Genomic DNA, 27,739 nt, shown 5'->3' on the forward strand with positions numbered 1-27,739 from the left:
AAGATCTCTAGTTACCATAGCATCCTAAATGTGCACAGCACTTTAGAATTTAGAAGATAATGCATTTCAGTTAAAATACTGTCATTTAATCTGTAGGGTAGGAAGAAATAGGAGAAGGGAAAATAGAAGATGGTCGATGGGAATGATAGTACAAAGACCAGATCGCTGCTGGATCTTTATGTTCTTCACTCAGTACTTTCCCGACAATTACACTTTGCTTTAAAGGTAAACACTACTTGGTTTTGTATTCAAATTTATGGCTTCTAAGAACAGAAATCACTTCGCAGTATTTGCAGAAGTAGTATCCTAGGTTTCTCCAAGTATGCCTAAATACATGATATGAAAAATAAGATATTTTTCAAAGGTGGTAAATTCTTGTATCTGCCCTCATTCCCTCCATGGCACCTTAGTATGGAAAAGACCCAAGCAAGACTGATAAGACCATAATGCCTTGTCATTTGGGAGAATTTGTTGCTCAAGTCAAGTGCTGCTTTGGATCCAGGGAGGGAGATGATGACCAATTTGCTGAGCCAGGATGTAAAAAAGCTAAAAACCATACTCCCAGCCCTCTAAAGGAGGGTATCAGTGGGTCAGAAGATGCTGGATTTCCAACATGGGGATCATATCAATAAAAGGACATGAGATCCAGAAGAGCTAAACAGTGCTGAGAAGAAGAAAGGAAATTTTCTTACACTGTTTTTCCCAGGTAAAGTTTTTAATTTTGGAAGTTCAGAGGTTTTCTCAAAATGTTAGAGAGTTTCCATATGATCCAGCAGTTCTACTGTTAAGTATCTACCCAAGAGAAATGAAACCATATGTATTAATTTCCTCTAGCTGCTATAATAAATTACCACGAAGGTAGTTACTTACAACAGATTTTTTTTTCTATTCCTTTTCTGGAGGCCAGAAGTCTGAATTCAGTTTCTCTGGACTAAAATTGAAGTATTTTCAGGGCATCTGTGGATCTTTAAAATTAGGAGACAGGTATTCTGCTTCCAAAATATAATAACAGGACAGCCATAACAGTTAAAGGCATTCCCATTCCAAAGGGAAAAAAATGGGAGGAAGAAAGGAGCTACTAGCCCCAAGTACCTTCAAAATCCAACCAAACAAGTTCCATTGGGTTTTTAGATCTGGGAATAATCCTCTGTGGCTTAAAATTTGCCATCGGTAATGTGATTTCTCCAAATGTGTTCTTCAAAATTGCCCTGGTTATTCTAGTGCTTTTGGCTTTTCATATATATTTTAGGATCAGCTTTTCTATATCTACAAAAAAAAAAAAAACCTACTAATTTTGATTGGAATTGTGTTAATCCTATAGATAAAGTTTGGGGGAACATTAGCATTCATGAACTTCTGTTCCAATCCTTGAACATGGTATTTCCATTTACTTAGATAATCTTTAACTTCTTTTATTGGTGTTTTGTGGTTTTCTGCAAACAGATTCTCTATATTTTTGTTAGGTTTATATGTAAATATTATATTTAGGGGGAGATATTTTAAGCGGCGTTTTAAAAAAATTCAGGTTCCAGTTGTTCATTGGTGGTAAGTAGAAGTAAACGTTATTTTTCTATGTTGACATTGACTCCTTCACTATATTGCACCAGCTGGTACTTGCAGAATGTTGAATAGGTGGAGTGAGAGTGGACATCTTTGTTTATTCCTACTCTTAGGGGGAAAATAATCATTATTTTACCATTAAGTGTAATATTAGTTGTAGGTGTTTTGTAGATGTTCTCCTAAGGTTGAGGAAGTTCTTTTCTATTGATAATATAATGAGAGTTTTTTTTTTTTTTTTTGTGGATGGATTTTGAATGTTGCCAAAGGCTTTTCCTGCATCAATTGATAAATCATGTCTCTTTTCTTCTTAATATTGTGGATTACATTGTCTGATTTGAGAATTTTGAACCAGACCCTGTACATTCCAAGACAGACCCCCACTGCTCACAGTGTGATTTATTTATGTCTATTATCTATTTCTATAGCTATATATCCTTAGGTAGATATATAGATTTGATTTCCTAATATATTTGCAAGCATTTTTTTATGTCTGTGTTGGTGAGTAAATATTTTTCTATAGATTTTTTTATACTATGTTTGTCTGTCTTTAGTATCAGGGTAAAGTTGACTTCATAAAATAAGTTGAGAAATCTTTCCCTTCAATTTTCTAGAAGCGATTATGTAGAAATGGTGGGTTTTTTTCTTTCCCTTAAATGTTTAGTAGAATTCGTTAGATTTATTTTACCAAAAATTTTTAAGTAGCTTCAGTTGTGTCCGACTCTGTACAACCCCAGAGACAGCAGCCCAGCAGGCTCCCCCGTCCCTGGGATTCTCCAGGCAAGAACACTGGAGAGGGTTGCCATTTAAAGACTAATGTAATTAGTTAGAAATATGTTTAGATTATTTTATTTAATCTTGGGTGAGTTGTTGCAGTTTGAACTTTCTAAAAAATTAGAAATTAGTTGAACATATCTGAGTTGTTCAATTTATGTATATAAGGTCGTAGTTTTCTGTTGTCCATCTAATGTCTTCAGGACATTATAATAAGGTCTATAATAATGACCTCTGCTCATTCTTGATTTTTAGATTTGCCTTGTTCCTTCCTTCATTCCTCCCTTCCTTTCTTTTTTTGGGGCACATAAATTTTGCTGATCTTTTCAAAGTTTTTGCTTGTATTATATTCTTTATTTTCTGTTTTCTTTCTGCTTGCTTTAGGTTTATTTTACTCTTCTAACTTTTAAAGATGAAGTGTAGTTATGGATTTGAGACTTTTCTTTCTTAATGTAAGCATTTAAGGCTATCTGTTTCAGTCTAAGAACTGCTTTAGGTACATTCCACAATTTTTGAAATGATGTATTTGCATATAGTTAAAATATTTTATAATTTCATTTGAGGCTTCTTCTTTGACTCATGGGTTATTTAAATGTTTGTTGCTTAATCACCAAGTATTTAGAGCTATTCCTCTTATATTTATATTATTATTTATGCTCTGATTCCATTATGGTAAGGGAACCTACTTTGTATGATTTTGATTCTTTTAATTTGTTAAAGTGTGTTTTATATGATCTATCTTGGTGAATGTTCCATGCAAGCTTAAAAAGAATGAATATTCTGCTATTGTTGGGTACAATGTTCTATTAATGTTCATTTGGGCCATTAGATGGACAATGGAATTTTGAAACTCTACTAAATATATATATATATTTGGATTGTTGCATTTTCTTGATGAATTGAACTTTTTGTTATTATATTTTGTCCCTATATCCTTGGCAATTTTCTTTGTTCTAAAGTCCAGTAGATTTCAGATCTGATTTAATAGACCCATCCAAGATTTGTTTTTGATTAATGTTTTAATGAAGAAATATATAGGTTCTCATGATTTTTTTTGAAACAAACTACCTCTTTAAATTCTAAGTGATTTTCCTATAGCCAACTTATATTTGGATCATTTAAAAAATTACTCTGTGAATCTCTAGACCATTTATATGTAACATAGATATGTTTGGATTATATCTAATATTCTGTTATTTGTTTTCTGTGAATTTCCTCTGTTTTAGTTCTCCTCTTTCCTCTTAATTTTCGTCTTACAAACAGTTTAGATTTCATTTTATTTGTAGTGTTTTTTATTATATAACTTTATATAGTATTTAACTGATTACCCTTGGGATAATGTGCATACTTAACTTTTCAAATCTACTTAGATTCAGTGGCATACTAGTGTAATGTGGAAAACTTACTAACCTGTGGATCTCCTTACCCTCCCCATTTTTGTTATAGTTGTATTGTTGATAACTCCATCAGACAGTGCTATAATATTTCCCATTTCAGTTGTTCTATCTTCATTCCTGATGTTCCAACTTCCCCCTTGGAATCATTTCCATTCTGTCTTCCTTATAAATGATTTTTCTTCATCTGAGAATGTCTTTATTTCATCTTCATTCCTGAAGGACATTTTTGGTGGACACAGAATTCTGGGTTGATTAATCTTTTCTTTCAGTTCAGTCACTCATTTCATGTCTGAGTCTTTGTGACCCATGGACTGCAGCATGCCAGGCTTCCCTGTCAATCACCAACTCCTGGAGCTTGCTCAAACTCATGCTCATTGAGTCGGTGATGCCATCCAACCATCTCGTCCTCCGTCGTCCCCTTCTCCCCCTGCCTTCAATCTTTCCTAGCATCAGGGTCTTTCCAATGAGTCAGTTCTTTGCTTCAGGTGGCCAAAGTACTGGAGTTTCAGCTTCAGCATCAGTCCTTCCAATGACTATTCAGAACTGATTTCCTTTAGCATGGACTGGTTTGATCTCCTTGCTGTCCAAGAGACTCTCAAGAGTCTTCTCCAATACCACAGTTCAAAAGCATCAATTCTTCAGTGCTTAGCTTTCTTTATAGTCTAGCTGTCACATCCATACATGGCTACTGGAAAAACCATAGCCTTGACTAGACAGACCTTTGTTGGGAAAGTTATATCTCTGCTTTTCAGTATGCTGTATAGGTTGATCATAACTTTTCTCCCAAGGAGCAAGTGTCTTTTAATTTCATGGCTGCAGTCACCATCTGCAGTGATTTTGGAGTCCCCAAAAATAAACTCTGTCACTGTTTCCATTATTTCTCCATTTATTTGCCGTAAAGTGATGGGACCAGATGCCATGATCTTAGTTTTCTGAATGTCAAGTTTTAAGTCAACTTTTTCACTCTCCTCTTTCACTTTCATCAAGAAGCTGTTTAGTTCCTCTTCACTTTCTGCCATAAGGGTGTTGTCATCTGCATATCTGAGGTTATTGGTATTTCTCCCGGTAATCTTGATTCCAGCTGAAATCAAGCTGAAATCTTTTCTTTCAGTAATTAAAATTTTTGTTTCATTTCCTTCTTGCCTCCATTGTTTCTAGTAAGAAATCTTTAGTCATTGGAATTATTAACCTATAAGTAATGAGTCATTTTTCTCCAATTACTGTCAAGATTTTCTTTTTGTATTTAGTTGTCTCTTATCTGATTACACTGGATTTAAGCATTATTTTTTTGGATTCTGTTGGGACTCACTGAGATTCTTGAATTTCTAGCTTCATCTTTGGCAGAATTTGGGACATTTTCATTCATTATTTCCTCAAATATATCTTCTGCAGCATACTCTTCCTGCTCTCCTTCTGAAATTCCTATAACGCAAATGTTGGACTTTTAAATATACCATAGGGCCCTAAGCCTTTAGTCGTTTCCTGTCTCTGGTGGCTCAGTGGTAAAGAAACTGCCTGCCAATACAGAAGATGCAGGTTTGATCCCTGGGTCAGGAAGATCCCATGGAGAAGGAGATGGCAACCCATTCTAGTATTCTTGCCTGGGAAATCTCATGGACAGAGGAGCCTGGTGGGCTACAGTTCATGGGGTCACAAAGAGTTGGACATGACTTAGTGAGTAAAGCAACGATAAGTTTATTGGTTCTTTCCTTTTTCACCTCTGCAATTGAGCTTATCCAGTGAGTGTGCTAGTTGTTATATTTTCCAATTCTAGAATTTCCATATGATTCTTTCTTTTATCTTGTTTTTTTACTAAGGCTTTCTGTCTTTCAGTTCTTTACAAAAGTGTTCTTAGTTATTGGAAGATTTTATAATAGCTACTTTAAGGCCGTTGTTACATAATTCTAATATTTGTGACATATAAGCATGGGATGCAAGTTGAGATTTTTTTTAATTTATTCATATGCCAAGGTTTTTTCATTATTATATTCTGGACACTTTGGTTATTTTATTATGAAACTCTGCTGCTGCTGCTGCTGCTAAGTTGCTTCAGTCGTGTCCGTCTCTGTGCAACCCCATAGATGGCAGCCCACCAGGCTCCGCCGTCCCTGGGATTCTCCAGGCAAGAACACTGGAGTGGATTGCCATTGCCTTCTCCAATGCATGAAAGTGAAAAGTGAAAGGGAAGTCGCTCAGTCATGTCCGACTCTTCGAGACCCCATGGACTGCAGCCCACCAGGCTCCTCTGTCCATGGGATTCTTCAGGCAAGAGTACTGGAGTGGGTTGCCATTGCCTTCTCCATGAAACTCTAGGTCTTGTTTTTTTTTTTTTAATATTTTATTTTGTATTGGAGTATAGTTAATTAACAATATTGTGATTGTTTCAGGTGAACAGTAAAGGGATTGAGCCACACATATACATATTTCCATATTCCCCCAAACTCCCCTCCTATCCAAGCTGCCACATAACATTGAGCAGAGTTCCCTATGCTATGCAGTAGATCCTTATTGGTTATCCATTTTATTTATTTATTTATTCTACTTGGAGGCTAATTACTTTACAATATTATAGTGGTTTTTGCCATACATTGACATGAATCAGCCATGGGTGTACATGTTTTCCCATCATGAACCCCCCTCCCAACTCCATCCCTATCTCATCCCTCAGGGTCATGCCAGTGCACCAGGCCTGAGCACCCTGCCTCATGCATCGAACCTGGACTGGTGGCTATTTCACATATGATAATATACATGATTCAATGCTATTCTCTCAAATTATCCCACCCTCACCTTCTCCCACAGAGTCCAAAAGTCTGTTTTTTACATCTGTGTCTCTTTTGCTGTCTTGCATATAGGGTCATCGTTACCATCTTTATAGATTCCATATATATGTGTTAATATACTGTATTGGTGTTTTTCTTTCTGACTTACTTCACTCTGTATAATAGGCTCCAGTTTCATCCACCTCATTAGAACTGATTCAAATGCATTCTTTTTAATGGCTGAGTAATATTCCATTGTGTATATGTATTGGGGAAGGCAATGGCAACCCACTCCAGTACTCTTGCCTGGAAAATCCCATGGATGAAAGAGCCTGGTAGGCTTCAGTCCATGGGGTTGCGGAGAGTCTACTGAGCAACTTCGCTTTTACTTTTCACTTTCATGCATTAGAGAAGGAAATGGCAACCCACTCCAGTGTTCTTGCCTGGAGAGTCCCAGGGACGGCAGAGCCTGGTGGGCTGCCATCTATGGGGTCGCACAGAGTCGGACACAACTGAAGTGACTTAGCAACAGCAGCAGTGAATATGTACCCCAGCTTTCTTATCCATTCATCTGCTGATGGACATCTAGGTTGCTTCCATGTCCTGGCTATGTAAAAAGTGCTGTGATGAACTTTGGGGTACATGTGTCTCTTTTAATTCTGGTTTCCTCTGTGTGCAGCGGTGGGATTGCTGGGTCATATAACAGTTCTATTTCCAGGACTTTCCACACTGTTCTCCATAGTGGCTGTACTAGTGTGCATTCCCACCAACAGTGTAAGAGGGTTACCTTTTCTCCACACCCTCTCTAGCATTTATTGTTTGTAGCAGCCATTTTTGATAGCAGCCATTCTGACTGGCATGAGATGGTACTTCATTGTGGTGTTGATTTGCATTTCTCTGATAATAAGTGATGTTGAACATCTTTTCATGTGTTTGTTAGCCATCTGTATGTCTTCTTTGGAGAAATGTCTGTTTAGTTCTTTGGCCCATTTTTTGATTGGGTCATTTATTTTTCTGGAATTGAGCTGCAGGAGCTGCTTGTATATTTTTGAGATTAATTCTTTGTCAGTTGCTTTGTTTGCTATTATTTTCTCCCATTCTGAAGGCTGTCTTTTCACCTTGCTTATAGTTTCCTTCATTGTGCAAAAGCTTTTAAGTTTAATTAGATCCCATTTGTTTATTTTTGCTCTTATTTCCATTACTCTGGGAGGTGGGTCATAGAGGATCCTGCTGTGATTTATGTCAGAGAGTGTTTTGCCTATGTTTTCCTCTAGGGGTTTTATAGTTTCTGGTCTTATATTTAGATCTTTAATCCATTATGAGTTTATTTTTGTGTATGGTATTAGAAAGTGTTCTAGTTTCATTCTTTTACAAGTGGTTGACCAGTTTTTCCAGCACCACTTGTTAAATAGATTGTCTTTTCTCCATTGTATATTCTTGCCTCCTTTGTCAAAGATAAGGTGTCCATACGTGCATGTATTTATCTCTGGGCTTTCTATTTTGTTCCATTGATCTATATTTCTGTCTTGTGCCAGTACCATACTGTCTTGATGACTGTAGCTTTGTAGTATAGTCTGAAGTCAGGCAGGTTGATTCCTCCAGTTCCATTCTTCTTTCTCAAGATTGCTTTGGCTATTCTAGGTTTTTTGTATTTCCAAACAAATTGTGAAATTATTTGTTCTAGTTCTCTGAAAAATACCATTGGTAGCTTGATAAGGAGTGCATTGAATCTATAGATTGCTTTGAGTAGTATATTCATTTTCACTATATTGATTCTTCCGATCCATGAACATGGTATATTTTGCCATCTATTTGTGTCATCTTTGATTTCTTTCACCAGTGTTTTATAGTTTTCTACATATAGGTCTTCTGTTTCTTTAGGAAGATTTATTCCTAAGTATTTTATTCTTTTCTTTCCAATGGTGAATGGAATTGTTTTCTTAATTTCTCTTTCTGTTCTCTCATTGTTAGTGTATAGGAATGCAAGGGACTTCTGTGTGTTAATTTTATATCCTGCAGCTTTACTTTATTCATTGGTTAGCTCTAGTAATTTTCTGGTGGAGTCTTTAGTGTTTTCTATGTAGAGGATCATGTCATCTGCAAACAGTGAGAGTTTTACTTCGTCTTTTCCAATTTGAATTCCTTTTATTTCTTTTTGTTCTCTGATTGCTGTGGCTAAACCTTCCAAAACTATGTTTAATAGTAGTGGTGAGAGTGGGCACCCTTGTCTTGTTCCTGACTTTAGGGGAAATGCTTTCAATTTTTCACCACTGAGGATAATGTTTGCTGGGGGTTTATCATATATGGCTTTTATTATGTTGAGATATATTCCTTCTATGCCTGCTTTCTGGAGGGTTTTTTAATCATAAATGGATGTTGAATTTTGTCAAAGGCTTTCTCTGCATTTATTGAGATGATCACATGGTGTTTATCTTTCAATTTGTTAATGTGGTGTATCACGTTGATTGATTTGCAAATGTTGAAGAATCCTTGCATCCCTGGGATAAAGCCCACTTGGTCATGACGTATGATCTTTTTAATATGTTGTTGGATTCTGCTTGCTAGAATTTTGTTAAGGAGTTTTGCATCTATCTTCATCAGTGATATTGGCCTGTAGTTTTCTTTTTTTGTGCCATCTTTGTCTGATTTTGGTATTAGGGTGATGGTGACCTCATAGAATGAGTTTGGAAGTTTACCTTCCTCTGCAATATTCTGGAAGAGTTTGAGTAGGATAGGTCTTAGCTCTTCTCTAAATTCTTGATAGAATTCTTCTGTGAAGCTTTTTTCTGGGCTTTTGTTGTTGGAAGATTTCTGATTACAGTTTCTATTGCCATGCTTGTGATGGGTCTGTTAAGATTTTCTATTTCTTCCTGGTTCAATTTTGAAAAATTATACTTATCTAAGAATTTGTCCATTTCTTCCAAGTTGTCCATTTTATTGGCATATAGCTGCTGATAGTAGTCTCTTATGATCGTTTGTATTTCTGTGTTGTCTGTTGTGATTTCTCCATTTTCATTTCTAGTTTTGTTGATTTGATTCTTTTCCCTTTTTTTCTTGATGAGTCTGGCTAATATTTTGTCTATTTTATTTGTCTTCTCAAAGAACCAGCTTTTAGCTTTGTTGATTTTTGCTATGGTCTCCTTTGTTTCTTTTTCATTTATTTCTGCCCTACTTTTATTTCCTTCTACTAACCCTGGGGTTCTTCATTTCTTCTTTTTGTAGTTAGCAGTAACACAATAATAGTGCAAGACTTTAATACTCCACTCACACCTATGGATAGATCAACTAAACAGAAAATTAGCAAGGAAACACAAACTTTAAATGATACAATGAGCCAGTTAGAGGTAATTGATATCTATAGGACATTTCACCCCAAAACAATGAATTTCACCTTTTTTTTCAAGTGCACATGGAACCTTCTCCAGGATAGATCACATCCTGGGCCATAAATCTAGCCTTGGTAAATTCAAAAAAATTGAAATCATTCCAAACATCTTTTCTGATCACCATGTGGTAAAATTAGATGTCAACTACAGGGGAAAAAAACTATTAAAAATACAAACATATGGAAGCTAAACAACACACTTCTGAATAACCAACAAATCACAAAAGAAATCAAAATATGCATAGAAACAAATGAAAATGAAAACACAACAACCCAAAACCTGTGGGATTCAGTAAAAGCGGTGCTAAGGGGAAGGTTCATAACAATACAAGCTTACCTCAGGAAACAAGGGAAAAATCAAATAAATAACCTAACTCTATACCTAAAGCAACTAGAAAAAGAAGAAATGAAGAACCCCAGTGTTAGTAGTAGGTCTTGTTTAAATTTTGCAAACACGTTGATAATTTTATGGTGGTATATTTAATTGACCTGTTTTATTTTAGATTGCAAGTCCTGACCAAGCTTCTATGGGTTGTAATTCCAATATGAGTTGAGTTTTCAAAACATTGGCAGGGCTATTTGGATGTGTCCCACATCGATCTCAAGCTGGGTGATAGTTTATGCTTTGGTTTTCAAAATCTATATATACTATGTACGGTCAGTTTCTTCCTTGCACAGCTCAGGGTGAGCCCAGGAGTTCATAACTAATTGTAAGGAGCTACTTTAAGTTCTCTTTCTCTGTGATCTCCAGGGGAATTTGAGCTTCCATGGGGTCTTCTTTTCTATCCTCTGACCAGAAAGCTGGGGCTCCTCACCTGGACAAACCAGTGGGAGAACAAAGAGAGACTCTCTTGGGACCTCAGATCCTCAGGCCAGAAAAGTTTTTCCTACCTCCTCTTATCTGGTGGGCTGCCATCTATGGGGTCGCACAGAGTCGGACATGACTGAAGCGACTTAGCAGCAACAGCAGCCTATCTCCCATTGCCACTACTGCTACTGCCACCACTGGGTGCTTAGGGGTTGGGGTCCAAGAGAAGAGAAGAAAAGAAAAAATACCCTAAGCCATGATTTTCCCCACTCTTCCTCTGAGTATTAAGAGCTCTTTCTACTGGTCTTGAGTCAGAGCAAGAGCTTCTCTTGGAGCTTTCTCTTTTCACATTCTTGTCTTCATTTACAGATTTTGGTTTTCCTTGAAGTCAGGCTAGAGGATACCAGAGCAAAAACAAACTCTGCTGATTGCTTCCAATTCTGGTCATTTCTCCTTACCTGCTTACTGTTTATGTCTCAGAGTCTTCAAGTATCAGCTCTATGCATTTTTTCCAGGTCTAATAGATGCATTCAATGAAAGACACATGATGGAATGTCCTTATTCTATTTTATTCAGAGCCAGAAACCCAGATATCACTTTAGAAATGATACTCTATGTTTGTCCTTTGTAGCTGGACCAGGGGGAATACTGCCTCTAAGGCAGTGTCATCATTATCATCATCATGTCCTTTTAGCATATTCAGCAGTCACTGTCTTTAGGGGTGAGTTTGAGGTAATCAGCCTTTTTCATCAGTGACTATGAATAACATAACCTGGCAGGCTGCTTTACAATGGAATCCTATGCATTTCCTGGTAGAACAATAGGAGGTAGCTCTTTCCACTTCAGACTCATTTGGCTGATTTAGAGAAACTTTGGGACACCTGTAAAATGACGCTGAGATCATTTTAGGCATCCATCTGCCATCTTGAAAAACAGCATGCAATAAAACCTTTCAACTGGGTATAATTTTTGTAGTTTTTATCATTAGCTGTCACACACATCCCATGGTAGCAAGAATCATGCAGGCCCACTGATTAGAGTTTCAGGTACAAAGAAATATGGGGGTCCTGCCTCAACACTGTGCTTTGTGTACGCTAGGGGTTTGGAAGTAGACCAGGAAGTGAATGGAATTAACTGATGTTATATAAGTGAGAGATATCACTTCCTCCCTTTTCCTTTTCCTGTTGGCAGGGAGAGTATCTCTGTCTACCAGGAAGTAGCAGACAGCTCTATGCCCATTGACCTTGGTGTGCAGAAGCTCTTTGCTATGATCAGTCTGCCAAGAAAAGTCTGTTTTTCTTGGAGAAGTCCATATTTTTGGCATTTCTTTTACAGACAGTAGATTTAATCAGTTTCTTTTTTCCCCCCTAGACTGTGACAATGAGGCTTCCCAAGTGGTGTTAGTGGCAAAGAACCCGCATGCCAATGCAGGAAATGTAAGAGACACGGGTTCAATCCCTGGGTCAGGAAGATCCTCTGGAAAAGGACATGGCAACCCACTCCAGTTTTCTTGCCTGGAGAAATCCCATGGATAGAGGAGCCTGGTGGGCTACAGTCTAAAGGGTTGCAAAGAGTCAGACACAACTGAAGTGGCATAGCATAGCATTGACTGTGACAAAATAAATATCATTTCATAAGGACTTTCTATTGGTTTCTTGTTGGTGATGAGAAGTCTTTTTATTTTGATGGTTGGGTATATTTTTCTTCTCCTTAAATTTAGTGAGGAAAGTACCAGAGAAAGAGGAATATTTGGTGCCTCTTTCAGAATTTGAATAAAGTATTAGACTTGATCATCCACAAATCTTGGGTGGTGTCTCCCTGTCCAAGTAGATCCATGGAACATGCTATTATTCAAATGTGCCCCCACATCCTCACCCTTCCTGCTCTCCCTCACTCACGGAATGTGAATGAAATTGTGAAGCTGTGTGGTGGGCAGAGGCCTAGGTTAGAGGGAGTGGTTGTAAGGCTCTGATTTAGAACATGATTTGTTGTAAGACCTTGCACTACTTGATTAAGCTTTCTGGGCTTCATACTACCCACTGTAAGAAGTGGAAGAGCTTAGCAGACTGTTGAAAAATTACCAATATATGATGGCACTCACCCTTTTTATCCTTCTTAAGGTGGTATGGTTTAGGTTTGCAATGAGACCTCATACTGGATTAGGATTGGGCTACTGATGGGAGAACACAGAGGGGTGAACTTTATCTAAAACTAACCCCTAGGGTGGTGTCAAGGCAGCCTACCCTAGATTACTTATGATTTGCCTGAATACATTTTCTAGGAGTGCAGCATTATTCATTAGCCTAAGTGACACTGGGTCCTTTAAATCCCTCAATTCTCTGCCAAAACCCCACCCCTACCCCAAAGCTAGAAGCTTTTATCTACATATACAGGTGAAACCTGTGTGTGCCTGGCTTTTCCCAGGTGTCTCAGTGAATGGAGATTTGCTGACTGGTCTTTCCCATATGTAATGAGATTCCAACTAGCAAGAGCAGCCCTGCCCAGGACAGAGCCCTGCAGCAGCAGTTTCTGGAAGAACAGCTGTATGCTGGGCTGTGTCACCTATGGAGAAATCTGAGAGTGCAGCAACTTCCTGGGTCCTGCCTGGAGTATTGATATATACTATAGACAGCATATTAAAAAGCAGAGACATTACTTTGCCAACAAAGGTCCGTCTAGTCAAAGCTATGGTTTTTCCAGTAGTCATGTATGGATGTGAGAGTTGGACTATAAAGAAAGCTGAACACTGAAGAATTGATGCTTTTGAACTGTGGTGTTGGAGAAGACTCTTGAGAGTCCCTTGGACTGCAAGGAGATCCAACCAGTCCATCGTAACGAAATCAGTCCTGAATGTTCATTGGAAGGACTGATGTTGAAGATGAAGCTCCAATACTTTGGCCACCTGATGCAAAGAGCTGACTCATTTGAAAAGACCCTGATGCTGGGAAAGATTGAAGGCAGGCGGAGAAGGGGATGACAGAGGATGAGATGATTGGATGGCATCACGGACTCAATGGACATGAGTTTGAATAAACTGTGGGAGTTGATGATGGACAGGGAGGCCTGGCGGGCTGCAGTCCATGGGGTCACAAAGAGTCGGACATGACTGAGAAATTGAACTGAACTGATGGACTTGAACTTGCTCATGGGACCAATGAGCATAGGGACAGAGAGACCTGTCCCTGACCAAAAAGGATCGTCACAAGTCGTCTTTTTCTTCTCATCTTATACCAACTGGAGGACATCATCCTGGAAATTTTCTGGGAATACTGAACTATAACAAGAGTAGAATCTAGTGAGTCTCTACTTAGAGGGATGTGGGCAGAAGTCAAGCCCAGAAACCAGAAGTAGCTAATCCAGTCAACGTATCAGGGTCTTTTTGTCTCAGGGGTCCTTTCAGGAGACCAGACTGGGTCTTTCTATATCAGATTACATATGACCTTTCTGATCACATATGACCTTCCTCCCATTTGGGGAGACATCAGTTCTTCCAAATGCCTAATGTCTCCCTTATCATCCTATCTGTTCAGAGTGAACTTGGGAAGGGGAGGAGGCAGGAGGACCTCCAGGGAACACTGCTATCTTTAGGGGATATACTCAAGCTAGTTAGTTTTTCTCCTCAATCCAGAGGATCATTGGATCATTAGTGATGTCCCAGGTTTTTCTACCAGCAGCTAAGCCATGAATCGGTGGCCCTGCATCTAACTAGCTATGTACCTTTGTGTGAGTGATAGAGATGTCCTCATAATCACCATCACCGGCATCGTCGCCATCATCATCAGTAGCATCAGCATCGTCACGATCACCAACATCATTACCGTCGCAAACATTCATTATTTATAATGCTAGAACATTTACAGAACATCTACAGAGTACATGCCCAATAAGTGCCATCTTTTAATATGATTAAACCACCAGAGTACCTATCACATCACAGAGAACCACTCAGCAAACATTAGCTATTTGTCAGGTACTATGCAGGTCAGGAAGCAACAGTTAGAACTGGACACGGAACAACAGACTGGTTCCAAATAGGAAAAGGAGTACATCAAGGTTGTATATTGTCACCCTGCTTATTTAACTTATATGCAGACTACATCATGAGAAACGCTGGACTGGAAGACATACAAGCTGGAATCAAGATTGCCGGGAAAAATATCAATGACCTCAGATATGCAGATGACACCACCCTTATGGCAGAAAGTGAAGAAGAACTAAAAGGCCTCTTGATGAATGTGAAAGTGGAGAGTGAAAAGTTGGCTTAAAGCTCAACATTCAGAAAACGAAGATCATGGCATCCAGTCCCATCACTTCATGGGAAATAGATGGGGAAACAGTGGAAACAGTGTCAGACTTTATTTTGGGGGGCTCCAAAATCACTGCAGATGGTGACTGCAGCCATGAAATTAAAAGACACTTACTCTTGGAAGGAAAGTTATGACCAACCTAGATAGCATATACAAGCTCAGAGACGTTACTTTGCCAACAAAGGTCCATCTAGTCAAGGCTATGGTTTTTCCTGTGGTCATGTATGGATGTGAGAGTTGGACTGTGAAGAAGGCTGAGCGCCAAAGAATTGATGCTTTTGAACTGTGGTGTTGGAGAAGACTCTTGAGAGTCCCTTGGACTGCAAGGAGATCCAACCAGTCCATTTTGAAGGAGATCAGCCCTGGGATTTCTTTGGAAGGAATGATGCTGAAGCTGAAACTCCAGTACTTTGGCCACCTCATGCGAAGAGCTGACTCATTGGAAAAGACTCTGATGCTGGGAGGGATTGGGGGCAGGAGGAGAAGGGGATGACAGAGGATGAGATGGCTGGATGGCATCACTGACTCGATGGACGTGAGTCTGAGTGAACTCTGGGAGTTGGTGAGGGACAGGGAGGCCTGGTGTGCTGAGATTCATGGGGTCACAAAGAGTCGGACATGACTGAGAGACTGAACTGGAACTGGACGTTAGTGCTTTACAGGGATCACTTCATTCCATCTATCTTCCTAAGAAGTAGGTACTGTTGTTGTTCTTATTTTTCAGGTGAGGGGATTGAGGCTTGGAGAGGTTATACAGTTTGGCCTGGGGCATTCAGGGAGATGGGATTTGAACTCAGAGGCTGCATGTACTTTGTTACTTCCTGCCTTGCTACTGCACTCGGGATCAGGGCTCCTCTTAAAAAGAAACTGCTAAGCCCAGCTAACCACCTAAGCAATTTTATAAGCTGTCCACTTTCAATCTCTGAACCAAATGTCTTTTTGATGAGGCCCAAAATTCACTCTAGGAAGCCACAGAGGGGAATTTCTGAAGTCATTTTAACTTCCTGTGAAAATATTCTCTAGCTGGCAAGAGATTTTCTAGATAACAATGAATACACAGTAAAGCGGGTGCCTCTGCCCTGGATACCTGGCTCACAAATAACCCATTTGGCTTCCCAATCACCCTGATACCTAAAACTAGCAGAATTTATGCTCGTGGCTTGAATGGCTCTGTTCAGCCAGAAAGCCAAAGTTTATGGCTGAAACCCTTTGCTCTGAAATGAAATCTAGTCTCTTTGGCCCGACTTTATTAGGCTGTATTGTACAGCGATAGGAGACATAAGTATCCAGAATCTGCTGTCACTAAAACAGGACTGAGTTGGCAAGCATTTTTATCCTCACACTCAACACTTTGTCCTACAGTGGAAAAGTTAAATAAAAATTAGGGATACAAATTAGAGCCATTTTCTGAAAGTTTCATTTTAATTGAATTAAATATAGCCATGTCATTGTTCCCTCTTTACACAGCCCACATTGAAATGGAGACTAAGCTATCATTGGGGTCCCTGAATCAATGGAGAGAGACTAAGTAGATAAATCTGGATGCCTGAAATATTTTTTAGACTAATGACCACAGCAACCAAAACACTGGGATACCCATCTTGTGTTTAATTATCCACAAGCTTTCACTGTAACTGGCTCCAGTATTTAGTGATACTTGTAGAAAGCATCCTTTTTCATCTCTTACTCAAATCTGCTAAGCCATGATTGAGTCCCTGGTCCTCAAAGCCATGATGGAGAATACTTGTTCCCTGTTCTTCACTCTCTTTGGGAGTACCTCTGCTACTCTAAGTGTGATCCATCTTTGGGGAGTATTGATGTTATCTGTGAGCTTGTTATACATGCAGAATCTTAGACCTTATTCTAGGACTACAGACAACACATTTTCATCAGAGTCTGGGAAGCACTGGACTCGCAGCTTTAAATGTTTCCACTGGTAAGAAATTATCGTGTATTAACGTCAGTGAATTCAGTGAGATTCTCCCCAAACTGTCTAAAATATTGAAGATTTTCTAAAAGCATAGGTAATTCTCCAGTGATTTGTCTCATCAGAAGCAACCTTATGATTCCTGTGCTGATTCAAGTGCTTCTCTAACTCCTTTCTTTTCTCCCAGTTCTTAATTAATTAATTAGTTAATTAATAGCCAACAGTTGTTTTTGGCCTCAGTTTTAGGAGCAATGGAATTGCCAAGTACAGCCTTTGCTGGACTCTATTTCCTGCTGAATTGTTGTTTGATCCTACATTGAAATTCAGAGAGTAAAATAAGAAGACTGAGGGCTGGGTCACATGGGAAAGAGAGCATAGTCATGGACAGAGCAAAGGGGGCTCCTTTTTGCAGGCAGGGTGGTGGGACTGTAGCTAGTAAGAACGAGAACTTCTATTAGATTGCTGGCAAATACACCAGTTCCTGAGAGTCCCTCCTTTCATATTCAAGTCTCTAAGGTATTGGATCTAAAATTTAGAAAATCATAAACCACTTACTAAGTAGCCCAAGATGTTCTGTGTTGACAAAATTTCCCCCCAAAAATGTATTGCTCAGCAAGTTCTGGGAAGTTTAAAAATCACCTAATTATACACATTCCCTATGAGATACCAAGAATGTAGAATTTTTCAGCATTCAGAAGCACAAATTGATTTCTTTTATGGTTACACCTAATGTTGTGAAGTTATCAGTACTGAGTTGTGATTGGATGCCTAGAAAAATTAGACTTCTTTGTCTCTCTTTCTCCAGTTTTGTCTTGCTCAGTTCAATTAGACAAATATTAATTAAGCACTTCTTTTAAGCACCTGATAGGGTAGTATGCTGCTTGTTCTAGAGGATACAAAGTTGAATGCATTAGCGAGGAGCTTGTGTTTCAAATTCCACTTTATTATAGTTCTTGTCAGTCATTAGAAGTCTCAGATGCTGTGATGGTAGCTAACTATAGCTAATGTGTACTGAGTGCTTCCTGCAAGCCAGGGAGTGTTCTAAGCATTCTTTATCCATCAACTTATTCAGCCCTCCCAAGCTCCCCAGAGGTGGGCATGATTGTGTTCCGAATAAGGCAGGACAGAGCACATCAAATTGGGGAACCCAGGGAAGACCACACAGATGAGGTGGCATATGATGGGAATTTCACAGTAAGAGTTGGGTTCTGACAGTAGAATCAGGGAAGCAAAATGGTGGGGAGATGAGGGAGAGAGAATGTTAAGAACAGCATCCTGGTCTCCACCAGTTCCTCCTTGAAATAAGGGATTCCATAACTAAGTATCACGTTTCCTGCTATGGAGATTTAAAACTCATAGTAACATGTGAAGTACTCTGCATTGCACTAAGAAAAGTCCAAGTTTGGCTTTGTGAAATCCACTGCTTCCCAAATGTATTTCATCATCCATTCAACAAATATTGAGCTACTGCTGTGATCCATTCACTGTTCCAGGCATTGCAGACTTAGATGAATTTTTCTGCCTTTAAAAAAACCTACATTTTAATGGGGACTAACAGGACTCCTTGTTCACTCTCTTGTGTTCAAGGCGACACTTGTTAACAAGTTCTGTTGAGTTTACTTTGGGAAATCTTGGTTGGGAATAATCCTGCTTTACTGGAATTTGGGGGAAATTGTGAGAAGTAAGGTTTGTAAGATAGAGTGGGACCAGTGTAACTGCAAATGCAGTCTGTGGATGGGTGCTGTGAACTGTTTGCCTCTACAAAGAGTCAAGTACAGGAAATGAGAGGAAGTGCTTAGGAACTTCTAAGTTCCTAAATCTTTGACAAATTCATTTTATATTAGTTGAATCTAATGATAAAAGTTTTGGACTTGTACTTTGCATCTCTTGTCTATTCTTTTTTTTAAGGAATTCATTTCTGTTAGATTTTTGCAGAAGTTTGAGTCTGCCAAACAGTGAATATTAGAAATACAAACAAAACCCAGTCTCTTACCCCAAATGGGTTGAGAGGCTGTTCTGGAAAACCCTGCCTGCCAGGGGCTGCATTACTCCCCTGAGGATTGCTCGGCAGGTGTCTGCTTGAGAACACTCACTTGCTGCTTGCACTACCCAGATGAGAATTATTTTTAGTAGTATTTTAAGAGCCTTCTTGTTTGAAGTACAAATGAGAATGTTCTTAACTAATATCAAGATTGCAAAACCAAGTTCTATTTGGACAGATAGTGAATAGGCCCATCTTTAAAAAGGTCTGACATCACTTAAGCATAAATACCTTTCTGCATTGAAGAGGAAAAGAAGGAAAGGGTAGACAAACCTATATATTGAAAAAATTACCAGTTTTCTGCCACATAGGTGATACTTTCTGAAATTATAAGTAGTAATTCTTTTTAAAAGTTCTCATATCTCTCTTTCTGCTAACCCATCCTTTAACTGCAGTTCCTCTGGCATTCTTTGTTCTGTGTTTTCAGAAATAATCTGAACTGGAGTAACATGGGAGGTGGGGTGGAGGTGGGAAATGCCCTGTATTCTGTGGTCTGTTAACCTCTCTCTGCACACTTCACGTGGACTGATTTTTTTTTTTTTTTCATAATGCCTGATGGAAGAAATCTCACTTGATAGTCTGCAGCCCACTAGTCTGGGAATAAGAGATTTGGCTCAAGTCCACCCCAAAATTTATCTTTGGAGTTGTTTATTTATTCGTTCAGTGCTGAAGCAACCAATTATCTGGCATTCCATCAAATCCCAAATAATGTATTTTAATTGACATTATCCCAAAGCCTTTGGACAATCTGAGATCCTTTGGTCCTATCCTCTCATTCTGGAAAATGCAATCTGAAATAGGCCATAATGGTGGAATGCCAAATCATTATGGGGTCCCTGAAATCCAATGCCGTTCTCGGAAGGGCAGCCGGCCTGAGTCCACATCCAAGAAGTACAGCGTTGATATGCAATTTGGCGCAGAGGAGAGAGAGATTCTGAAAAGGTGCAAATCACCATTGGTTTCCCATCTCTTCTGCTTTTCTGTCATCTCAACTGTATCACACGTTTCTTCCACCCCTAGAAAGCTCTGCAGGGAGGCATTCTTTGTTCTGGCACCCAGGAGGACCTGAGCTGCTGCTGCTGCTGCTGCTAAGTTGTTTCAGTCATGTCCAACTCTGTGCGACCCCATAGACAGCAACCCACCAGGCTCCCCTGTCCCTGGGATTCTCTAGGCAAGAACACTGGAGTGGGTTGCCATTGCCTTCTCCGAGTGACCAGCCTAGAGCCCACCAATGCTGATCCCATTTTTTTTTAATTGTAATTAAAAGCTTGACACATTCTGTGGGGGTTCCCTCTTTTTTGTGGGAATAAATATGTTTTGTGGGATTAAAGATACATTGGCCAGTTCCTATCTCAGCGCTGTGTTTTAGACTGTCACATTACAAAGGACAGAGATAAAGTATAATTTATATGCACAAATATTCAGATGCAATTAATTAATTCTAATTAAAGACTTATGATTGAAAGCTGTACATCCTTTAAAGGAAGAATATTGAGAATTTGGATAGGTTTTTAAAAAATCGTAAATGTAAAAAATGCCTGCTATTACAATAGCTTTCTTCTCTCAATTTTAGGTGACGCTGGTGTGTTTGTTATGACTCACCTCTTCTTATTGCAGCTATTAACATAATGGTCATTGGTTTTTATAATTTCCTCTTAGTTCGTTATTTTTGATGTGCACAACATAACATATATTTAGATTAAAACAATGTACTTGTTTTCAATTAAATAAGGATTGAGGTATGATAGTCTTTGGAATCATTTACATGACTCTGGAGGTAGGGACAGACTTTTGCAAAATTATTTAGCTGTAATCAACATGGTTATTCAGACTCTTCACTGGAAACAGAAATCACAGTGGTCATAACATACCCCAGCTGGGAAGGTTGATTTTTCACATTCACTGGGTTGTTAGCATTAGAGAAACACAGTTTCACTCTAATCAGAGAAAGCATAAAATATAAAAGGTGTCATTACTGACCCACCATTAGTAACACATGCAGAATCTGGGATCAAGAAGGTGTTACTTCCCCCAGAGCCAAGGCTGATGTTTCCAGTTGGATGGTACCTTTGATGATGGAGCCATCAGCCCACGGATTGGTGTACAACCATTTACTTAAGGGATTGAACTAGGCTGGTTGAAAAATTAGATAATGAAGGGCAGATAAATAAGACCATGAGAAGTGTGGATGAGCGAGCCCCACGGCTCGGTTCTGTTTTCTCTCTGAAGATCTGTGAGTATTTGATGAATAAGGACCCAGAGCACATCACCTGCTCATCTTTGCTAGGTGCTCTTCTAAAGCAGCAGGAGTTTGATGTGACAGCCAAAGGAGAAATTGCTGCCTCAGGGAATGCTTCGCCTTTGACTGATCGCTGAATGGCTGGCAAAATAATTTTGGCACCTTTACCTAAGTCATTTTGCTCCCATTCCTCCATTTCTCTGCTGGAAAGTATGTATTCACATTACAGTTAAAAATATGTTGACAACACAAATGTGGAGAACAGCATGTACTATTTCAGGAAAGAAGTTGTAGGCTGGGATGGTTCCATTTTATAGAATAGAAATGATGTCCTCGTGCTCTGAGAGGAGGAACTCTCCTTTCAGCTCAACTTAAAATCAATAATACTTCTCACTGACTTCTTACAAAGTCAGGGGCTCCAGGGTTTAAGATATTGCGTGCTTCTGTTCTGGTATTTTCCTCTTAGTTAATATTTAGCAAAGCTTTTATATTTAGCAAACCCTCTAAGTCCACCAAAATCCTAGTACCATTGCTTCCTTATACATTTGCCTCTTCAGTCTCTAGCAAGAGATAATTTGGGGAGTGGTTAATAGCATGAACTCTGAATCCTGTTTATACGACTCATTGGCTTTGTGACCTTTAGTGGGTTACTTCTCTGTGCCTCTGTTTTATCCTCTGTTAAAGGGACTCATAATGACAATAACTCACTGTACTCTCTCTAGATCTCTTTGTTCACTGTCATTGAACAGTGCCAAGTTTTTACACTCAATGTATTTCACACTAATTTTTCCTTTTCTAATAATGTATCTTATTACTGCTGACAAAAGTAAAAGGAATGTGCACTTTTGCTCTGGCTCTTTTCAAAATAAGTGAAAGGTGCCATGCTTGAGACTTACAAAAGTAAACTTTGATAAGACGGGGTAATTGAAGCCCTTGCCTCGGGATGAAGATTGCTGTCCTGTTGTCTCAGTTGGTGACATGTTACAGTGTCCCTGCCTCTCCTGATGTGACTGGCCTGTTCCTGTCGTTGTTGTCACAACTTGTCATTCTTGCCCTTAAGGATTAAAAGGTGTAAGTGTTTATTATAATTACTGATTCCTCTTATGTTATAGTATCGTCTTGTAAATTAATTGTGGTCAAATACATACAACATAAAATTTACCATTTTACCATTTAAGTCATTTTCAGTGGGGTTTTCTTTTTTCTGGGAACATTTATTAGAACCTGAAAAACTTGTTATCAATAAGGAGACTGTGTTAAAGACACAGAAATCTGAAAGGGTTATGACAATGACATTAAACTCCTCAGCTTTTAGAATGTCCATTCAATGCTACTCCATCTTACACTGTAGATACCATCTGAGAATCTGCATATGTCAGTCAGTTCAGTCGCTCAGTCATGTCCAGCTCTTTGCGACCCTATGGACTGCAGCACGCCAGGCTTCCCTGTCCATCACCAACTCCCAGAGCTTACTCAAACTCATGTCCATAGGGTTGGTGATGCCATCCAACCGTCTCATCCTCTGTTGCCCCTTCTGGAGTGGGTTGCCATGCCCCCAAGGGAATGTTCCTGAACCAGGGATTGAACACAAGTCCTCCTGCGTTTCCTGCACTGCAGGCAGATTCTAGGTATATGTTGTACTAGCAAATAGAAAAGTATGCCAGTTTAAATAAAATTCAATCAGTAACTGGAACGACTCTTAAGACACAGAATATGCTCAATAAATATTTGCTGAAAGGATGAATCAATGAAAAAATGTATGCTAAGTTCAAAAAACAGTAATAGTGATACTCTACAAAGAATTTGTTTCTACTTAAATTTAAGAAGTTTAATGATGAACCTACAATAAAATTTGGTCTCAAGCATAGTTCCATTAGGCCATAGAAGCATGAAAATAGTGATCATAACCAAAAGAGCCAAATTAAAACCATATTAATTTAGGAATGGTGTCAATAATAATAATTAAGATAAAGAGTCATGTTTTCATTATTTTTAAAAATCAAGTAGAATATTTAAATTAACAGCAGAAGCAATATATTATAAAAGGAATGTCCCTGCTGAAAGAATCAGCTGAATTCTACTTCAAGAAAACTATTTTCCCATGAAACTCAACTATAAGGATTTATAACTGGTAATCCATCAGGTAGTATCCTATTTACCAATAAAAATTATAATAATATAGTGTCCCAAATATTATATATTTCAAACTATTTACTAATGCAGACTAAGCTTTCTTCAGATTAGTTAGCATTGATGACCGTTGCTTATTAAGTCAAGAATATGTTTTTGAAAAAATAAATTGAAGTCTTGTGAATGGGAGAGATTAAAAAGTTCGTGCTTAGCTAAACACATCAGAGTTAATTTTAAGTAAATCATAAAATTTAGCAATAGAAAAGGTTGAGTCCTTTCTTTGTTTTCTTTTTTTAAAAGACCCCACTTTGGGGAAGACTAATGTGTAGATGAATAACCATACCCAGCAATACTGCATAGAACATGTCTAATGTGTGGGAGTAGGTCAGAAGCAGCTCAGACTAATGGGGTTAACCCACACGATTTAATCACCCAGCCCTAGCACAAAGCAGACAAATAGCAGAGAAGCAGGGAGCAGTCAATTTATTTCTACATTATTCCTAGCTTTTGTAGTTCAGAGTGTCACCAAGTAGATAGTAGGTGTGCATTTCCTACTGTTGCCAAGTCTCTCATATCTCCCCCAGTTAACTGATTATTGACCCGTAAGCAAGATACATTTCATTCATTACCAGTGCAGGCCATTATTAAGAGTCACTTCCCTGATTGGCGGGGAAGCTCTCTTTCTTCCTCCCCCTAATCTAACCTCCAGTGGGAGTGAACTGAGGAGGTGGCAGCTTACAGATACCCAAGAACCACACAGACTGCTTGTTTTCCTGGCTTGGGAATCCAGGACATCCCCAAACTCCCAGAGGGGCTCAGTGTTCTTGTTGCTATTCACTTTATATAGTTTGAAATGGTTGACTCCATGGTAAATCCCTTCCAGAAATGCCTAGCATGAAGAGGGCTGTTGGGAAAACCAGTTGAACTTGATTAATTATGGAAAAAAGACATTTAATGAAGTTGGGATGGAGACCTTTCTGAAACTACATTTAACTTTTAGTGATATTCAAGTTAGGGTTGGAAAATTTTACTTTTTCCAAAGTAAAAATAGATACATTGTTTTGTTTTATACATAATGCTCATTGAAAAAGCCTTCAGACTACACAGAAATCTATAGATTTCCGTATTTCATAGTCATTCTATGTCTCAAAGATAACAACTGTTACTGTTTTGGTATAGAGCTTTCTGTATTTTTCTATGGCTTTACAAACATTTAGTTAATTATAGGATATTTAAAAAATAGAATCAGACTATATATGCTATTTAGTAATGTGTCTTTTAATGTAATTTTCTCTATGCAGAAATTTTCATCATAATTTTTAATTGCTTTCCTGTATCCAGTGGTATAAACCTACCATTTGTGGTTTCTAATTTTTCACAAATAGAAGTATATTCTTGTACATACGCATGTGTATACTTATATACTTTTTTTTTTTTGCTATGAATACTTAAATTGGAATTGTGTAAAAAGAGTATTGTGTTCCAGAATCACTGCAGACAGTGACTACAGCCATGAAATTAAAAGATGCTTGCTCCTTGGAAGGAAAGCTATGACAAACCTAGACAGTGTATTAAAACGTAGAGATATCACTTTGCCAACAAAGGTCCATATAGTCAAAACTATGGTTTTTCCAGTAGTCACATATGGATATGAGAGTTGGACCATAAAGAAGGCTGAGTGCCAAAGTACTGATGCTTTTGAATTGTGGTGCTGGAGAAGATTCTTGAGAGTCCCTTGGACTGCAAGGAGATCCAACTGGTCAGTCCTAAAGGAAGTCAACCCTGAATATTCACTGGAAGGACTAATGCTGAAGCTTTAGTACTTTGGCCACCTAATGTGAAGAGCTGACTCACTGGAAAAGACCCTGATGCTGGGAAAGATTGAGGGCAGGAGGAGAAGGGGGCAACAGAGGATAAAATGGTTGGATGGCATTGCCGACTCAATGGACCTGAGTTTGAGCAAACTCCAGGAGAAAGTGAAAGACAGGAAAGCTTGGTGTGCTGCAGTTCATGCGGTCGCAAGAGTTGGACGTGACTTAGTGACTAAACAACAACAAAAAAGAGTATGCACTTTTGTAAATTTTGGTAACAATTAAAAATTGCTCTCAAAAAATTGTATCAATTGTGGTGAGTGCCCATGCCTCCACATTCTTAGAAATCATACCGGAAGATGTGGTGCTCTAGAGTGGATAGCTAGTCTATGCGTTTAGGGTCATGGAAAGCATCACGTGACCACGTGGCTGTGTTCCTGGTTGTTGAAGTGAGTCACCGTTGCCCAACCAGTGCATTCGTTTGTTTGCCAGATGGGATAACCTGCTTTCCTTTGTACAGTCTACTGTCCTACCTTAAACCCTTCTCCTATGTTCTTCTCCCTTAGATTGAGGAAGACACGTGGCAGAAATACTACTTGGAAGGAGTCTCAAATGAAATGTACACAGAATATCTCTCCAGTGCCTTCGTGGGTCTGTCCTTCCCTACTGTTTGTGAGTAAGTGACCGTTAACCATATGCTCTTTGGCTTTCACGAACATTCAATGTGTCCCTTGCAGGAAAAACATCTCACCTGTAGCCAGCACAGTGCAGCCATTGACAATTACCAATGTCCTGTGCTCAGCCTTCTGCGACGAAGGGGAAAGTTGGTTTCTGCTTTGGGGGTTTCTGCTGACTTTTCTTAGGCTTGGATCCTTCATATGCACTAAATTATGAACTGCAGTTTTTCCTGCATGTCTTGAATTATGCCCCTGTGATATAGACACTTGTATGAAGGGTGGCACAAACCCGTGCCTCTGATTTTACCAGGGTAAGCCAAGTCGTGCTAGCCCCTTGATAAAAGAAATTTTAATTTCTTTCAATCAAGTCAGATCATAAAGACATTAGAGAAGCTGCTGTTCAAAGTGCTTTCAGTATTTGCTGAGGGAATGTGGAGCCAAATGTACACAAAGAGGCTTTTAATAGTCCTGAGCAATTTAGCCCAAGATGGACATCTGCCACATTATAACAATAAAAAGCCTTAGTGTCTCCTTCTACTGGCTCAGCAGGATGGATTTGAGCAAGGGGTAGCCCTAGCCTGCATGACCCTTTAAGGTAGAACAGGTGATCATTTAAGGGCTATGATGTCGGGAGCTCCAGGTGTCCCAGACCTCAAGAAGTTTTCACCAGGACAATGGCTCAGATGTTGGACAGAAGTCAAATAGATGCTTTGTCCCCATGGAAACACAGACTGGGGATGTTGCAACATGCAGCCCCATCCTTTGACACTGTAGCAAAGACTTTGGTAAACTCAGTCTCACTGATAAAAACTGTGACGAAGCAGGAAAATCTGGAAACTCGTTGGGCTGAGGAAGAAGAGATATTCCTTTGTGCTGTCTGCATGCCTGCAAACCAAAGCCACCTTCTGGAAAGGACGACCTGAGGAGGACAGTCCTGGGGGCTCCTGGGCTCCTCACAGTTTTCTGTTCTCTGAGCAGCAGAGAGGGGCCAGAGCACCCGGTAATTTGGTGTTTACCTGTCAGTGGCTTCCATCAGTGAGCACAGCAGGTGCACCCTGCCTGTCCCCGGGCCCAGACCCTGAGCAATCCAGAGTCGTTTGACTGTTTACTGAGATTTCTCACCCTGTCTCAATGCGGAAGTTTAAATGCTAAATGGACTGGAAAAGCGAATAGGTAATTGATTCCGAAGGAGTTATTTTCTGAAAATGGATGCCCTATTGTAACTCCCATGAGTTCCTTTCTTTTAGAGCCATTTCTCATTCCGCCGTAGAGAGGAGTTAACCATTCAGAGGCACTGGGTCCTGGAGCCCTGAGGCAGTCCCAGGGGATTTTTCTCTACCTTGGAACGTGGACTGCCTAGGATAGAAAGCCCAGGAGGATTCAGGACTTGTATTAGAAACTGGTTCTATAGAAAGGCAGTTGAAGCCGCCTATGTCTAACGTATGGGTGGTCTGAGCACACAGCAGACCTGCCAGGGCCTGGAGTCCCCTGCGGCACTGGGGACATGATGGGGGACTATGTGAAGCCCCCTTCTTTGGCTCTTGAGCCTCCCTGACTTGACTGGTGTCAACCTGAGTGCTCCCTTGGAAGTCCATTCATCTGTGTCCCCCAACCCCGCCCCCCTCCCCGGCCCTCTGCTTTTCGACTGCTTCTCATTTTTGCTTCTGGGAACTGAGGCAGTTCATTTTAACAGTGTTAACCTGCAGGGTTAGGAGTGCCCTGTCTGGAAGTTCCAGCTGGGGTATCTCTGGGGTCAGTTTGACTCACATATTTGTCTTACACAGTGTTTACTTTCTTAAAACTTGGTCACCAGTGTTTCAAATAAATGGTTTTTCACATAAAAACTAGATTAACGACCTCTTTTGAAAATTTGATAAGCCAACATGGGACCTGCATTTCTACTGAGGCTTAAGTAGCTCCAGTT

The 27,739-nt window shown here is 39.4% G+C and overlaps 1 protein-coding gene across 13 annotated transcripts in view; it reads left to right on the forward strand.

The window, feature by feature from the left end:
* Window positions 1-27,739, forward strand: part of KCNMA1 (potassium calcium-activated channel subfamily M alpha 1) — a 780,456-nt gene that overhangs the window by 564,597 nt on the left and 188,120 nt on the right. For all 13 annotated transcript variants that reach the window (XM_070364783.1, XM_070364784.1, XM_070364782.1 and 10 more), the window contains exon 15: window positions 25,705-25,814. In XM_070364783.1, coding sequence (XP_070220884.1) covers window positions 25,705-25,814 — 110 coding nt within the window. The remainder of the gene's footprint in view (window positions 1-25,704; window positions 25,815-27,739) is intronic.

This window comes from Bos mutus, chromosome 28 (assembly GCF_027580195.1).
Source record: "Bos mutus isolate GX-2022 chromosome 28, NWIPB_WYAK_1.1, whole genome shotgun sequence".
Taxonomy (NCBI): domain Eukaryota; kingdom Metazoa; phylum Chordata; class Mammalia; order Artiodactyla; family Bovidae; genus Bos; species Bos mutus.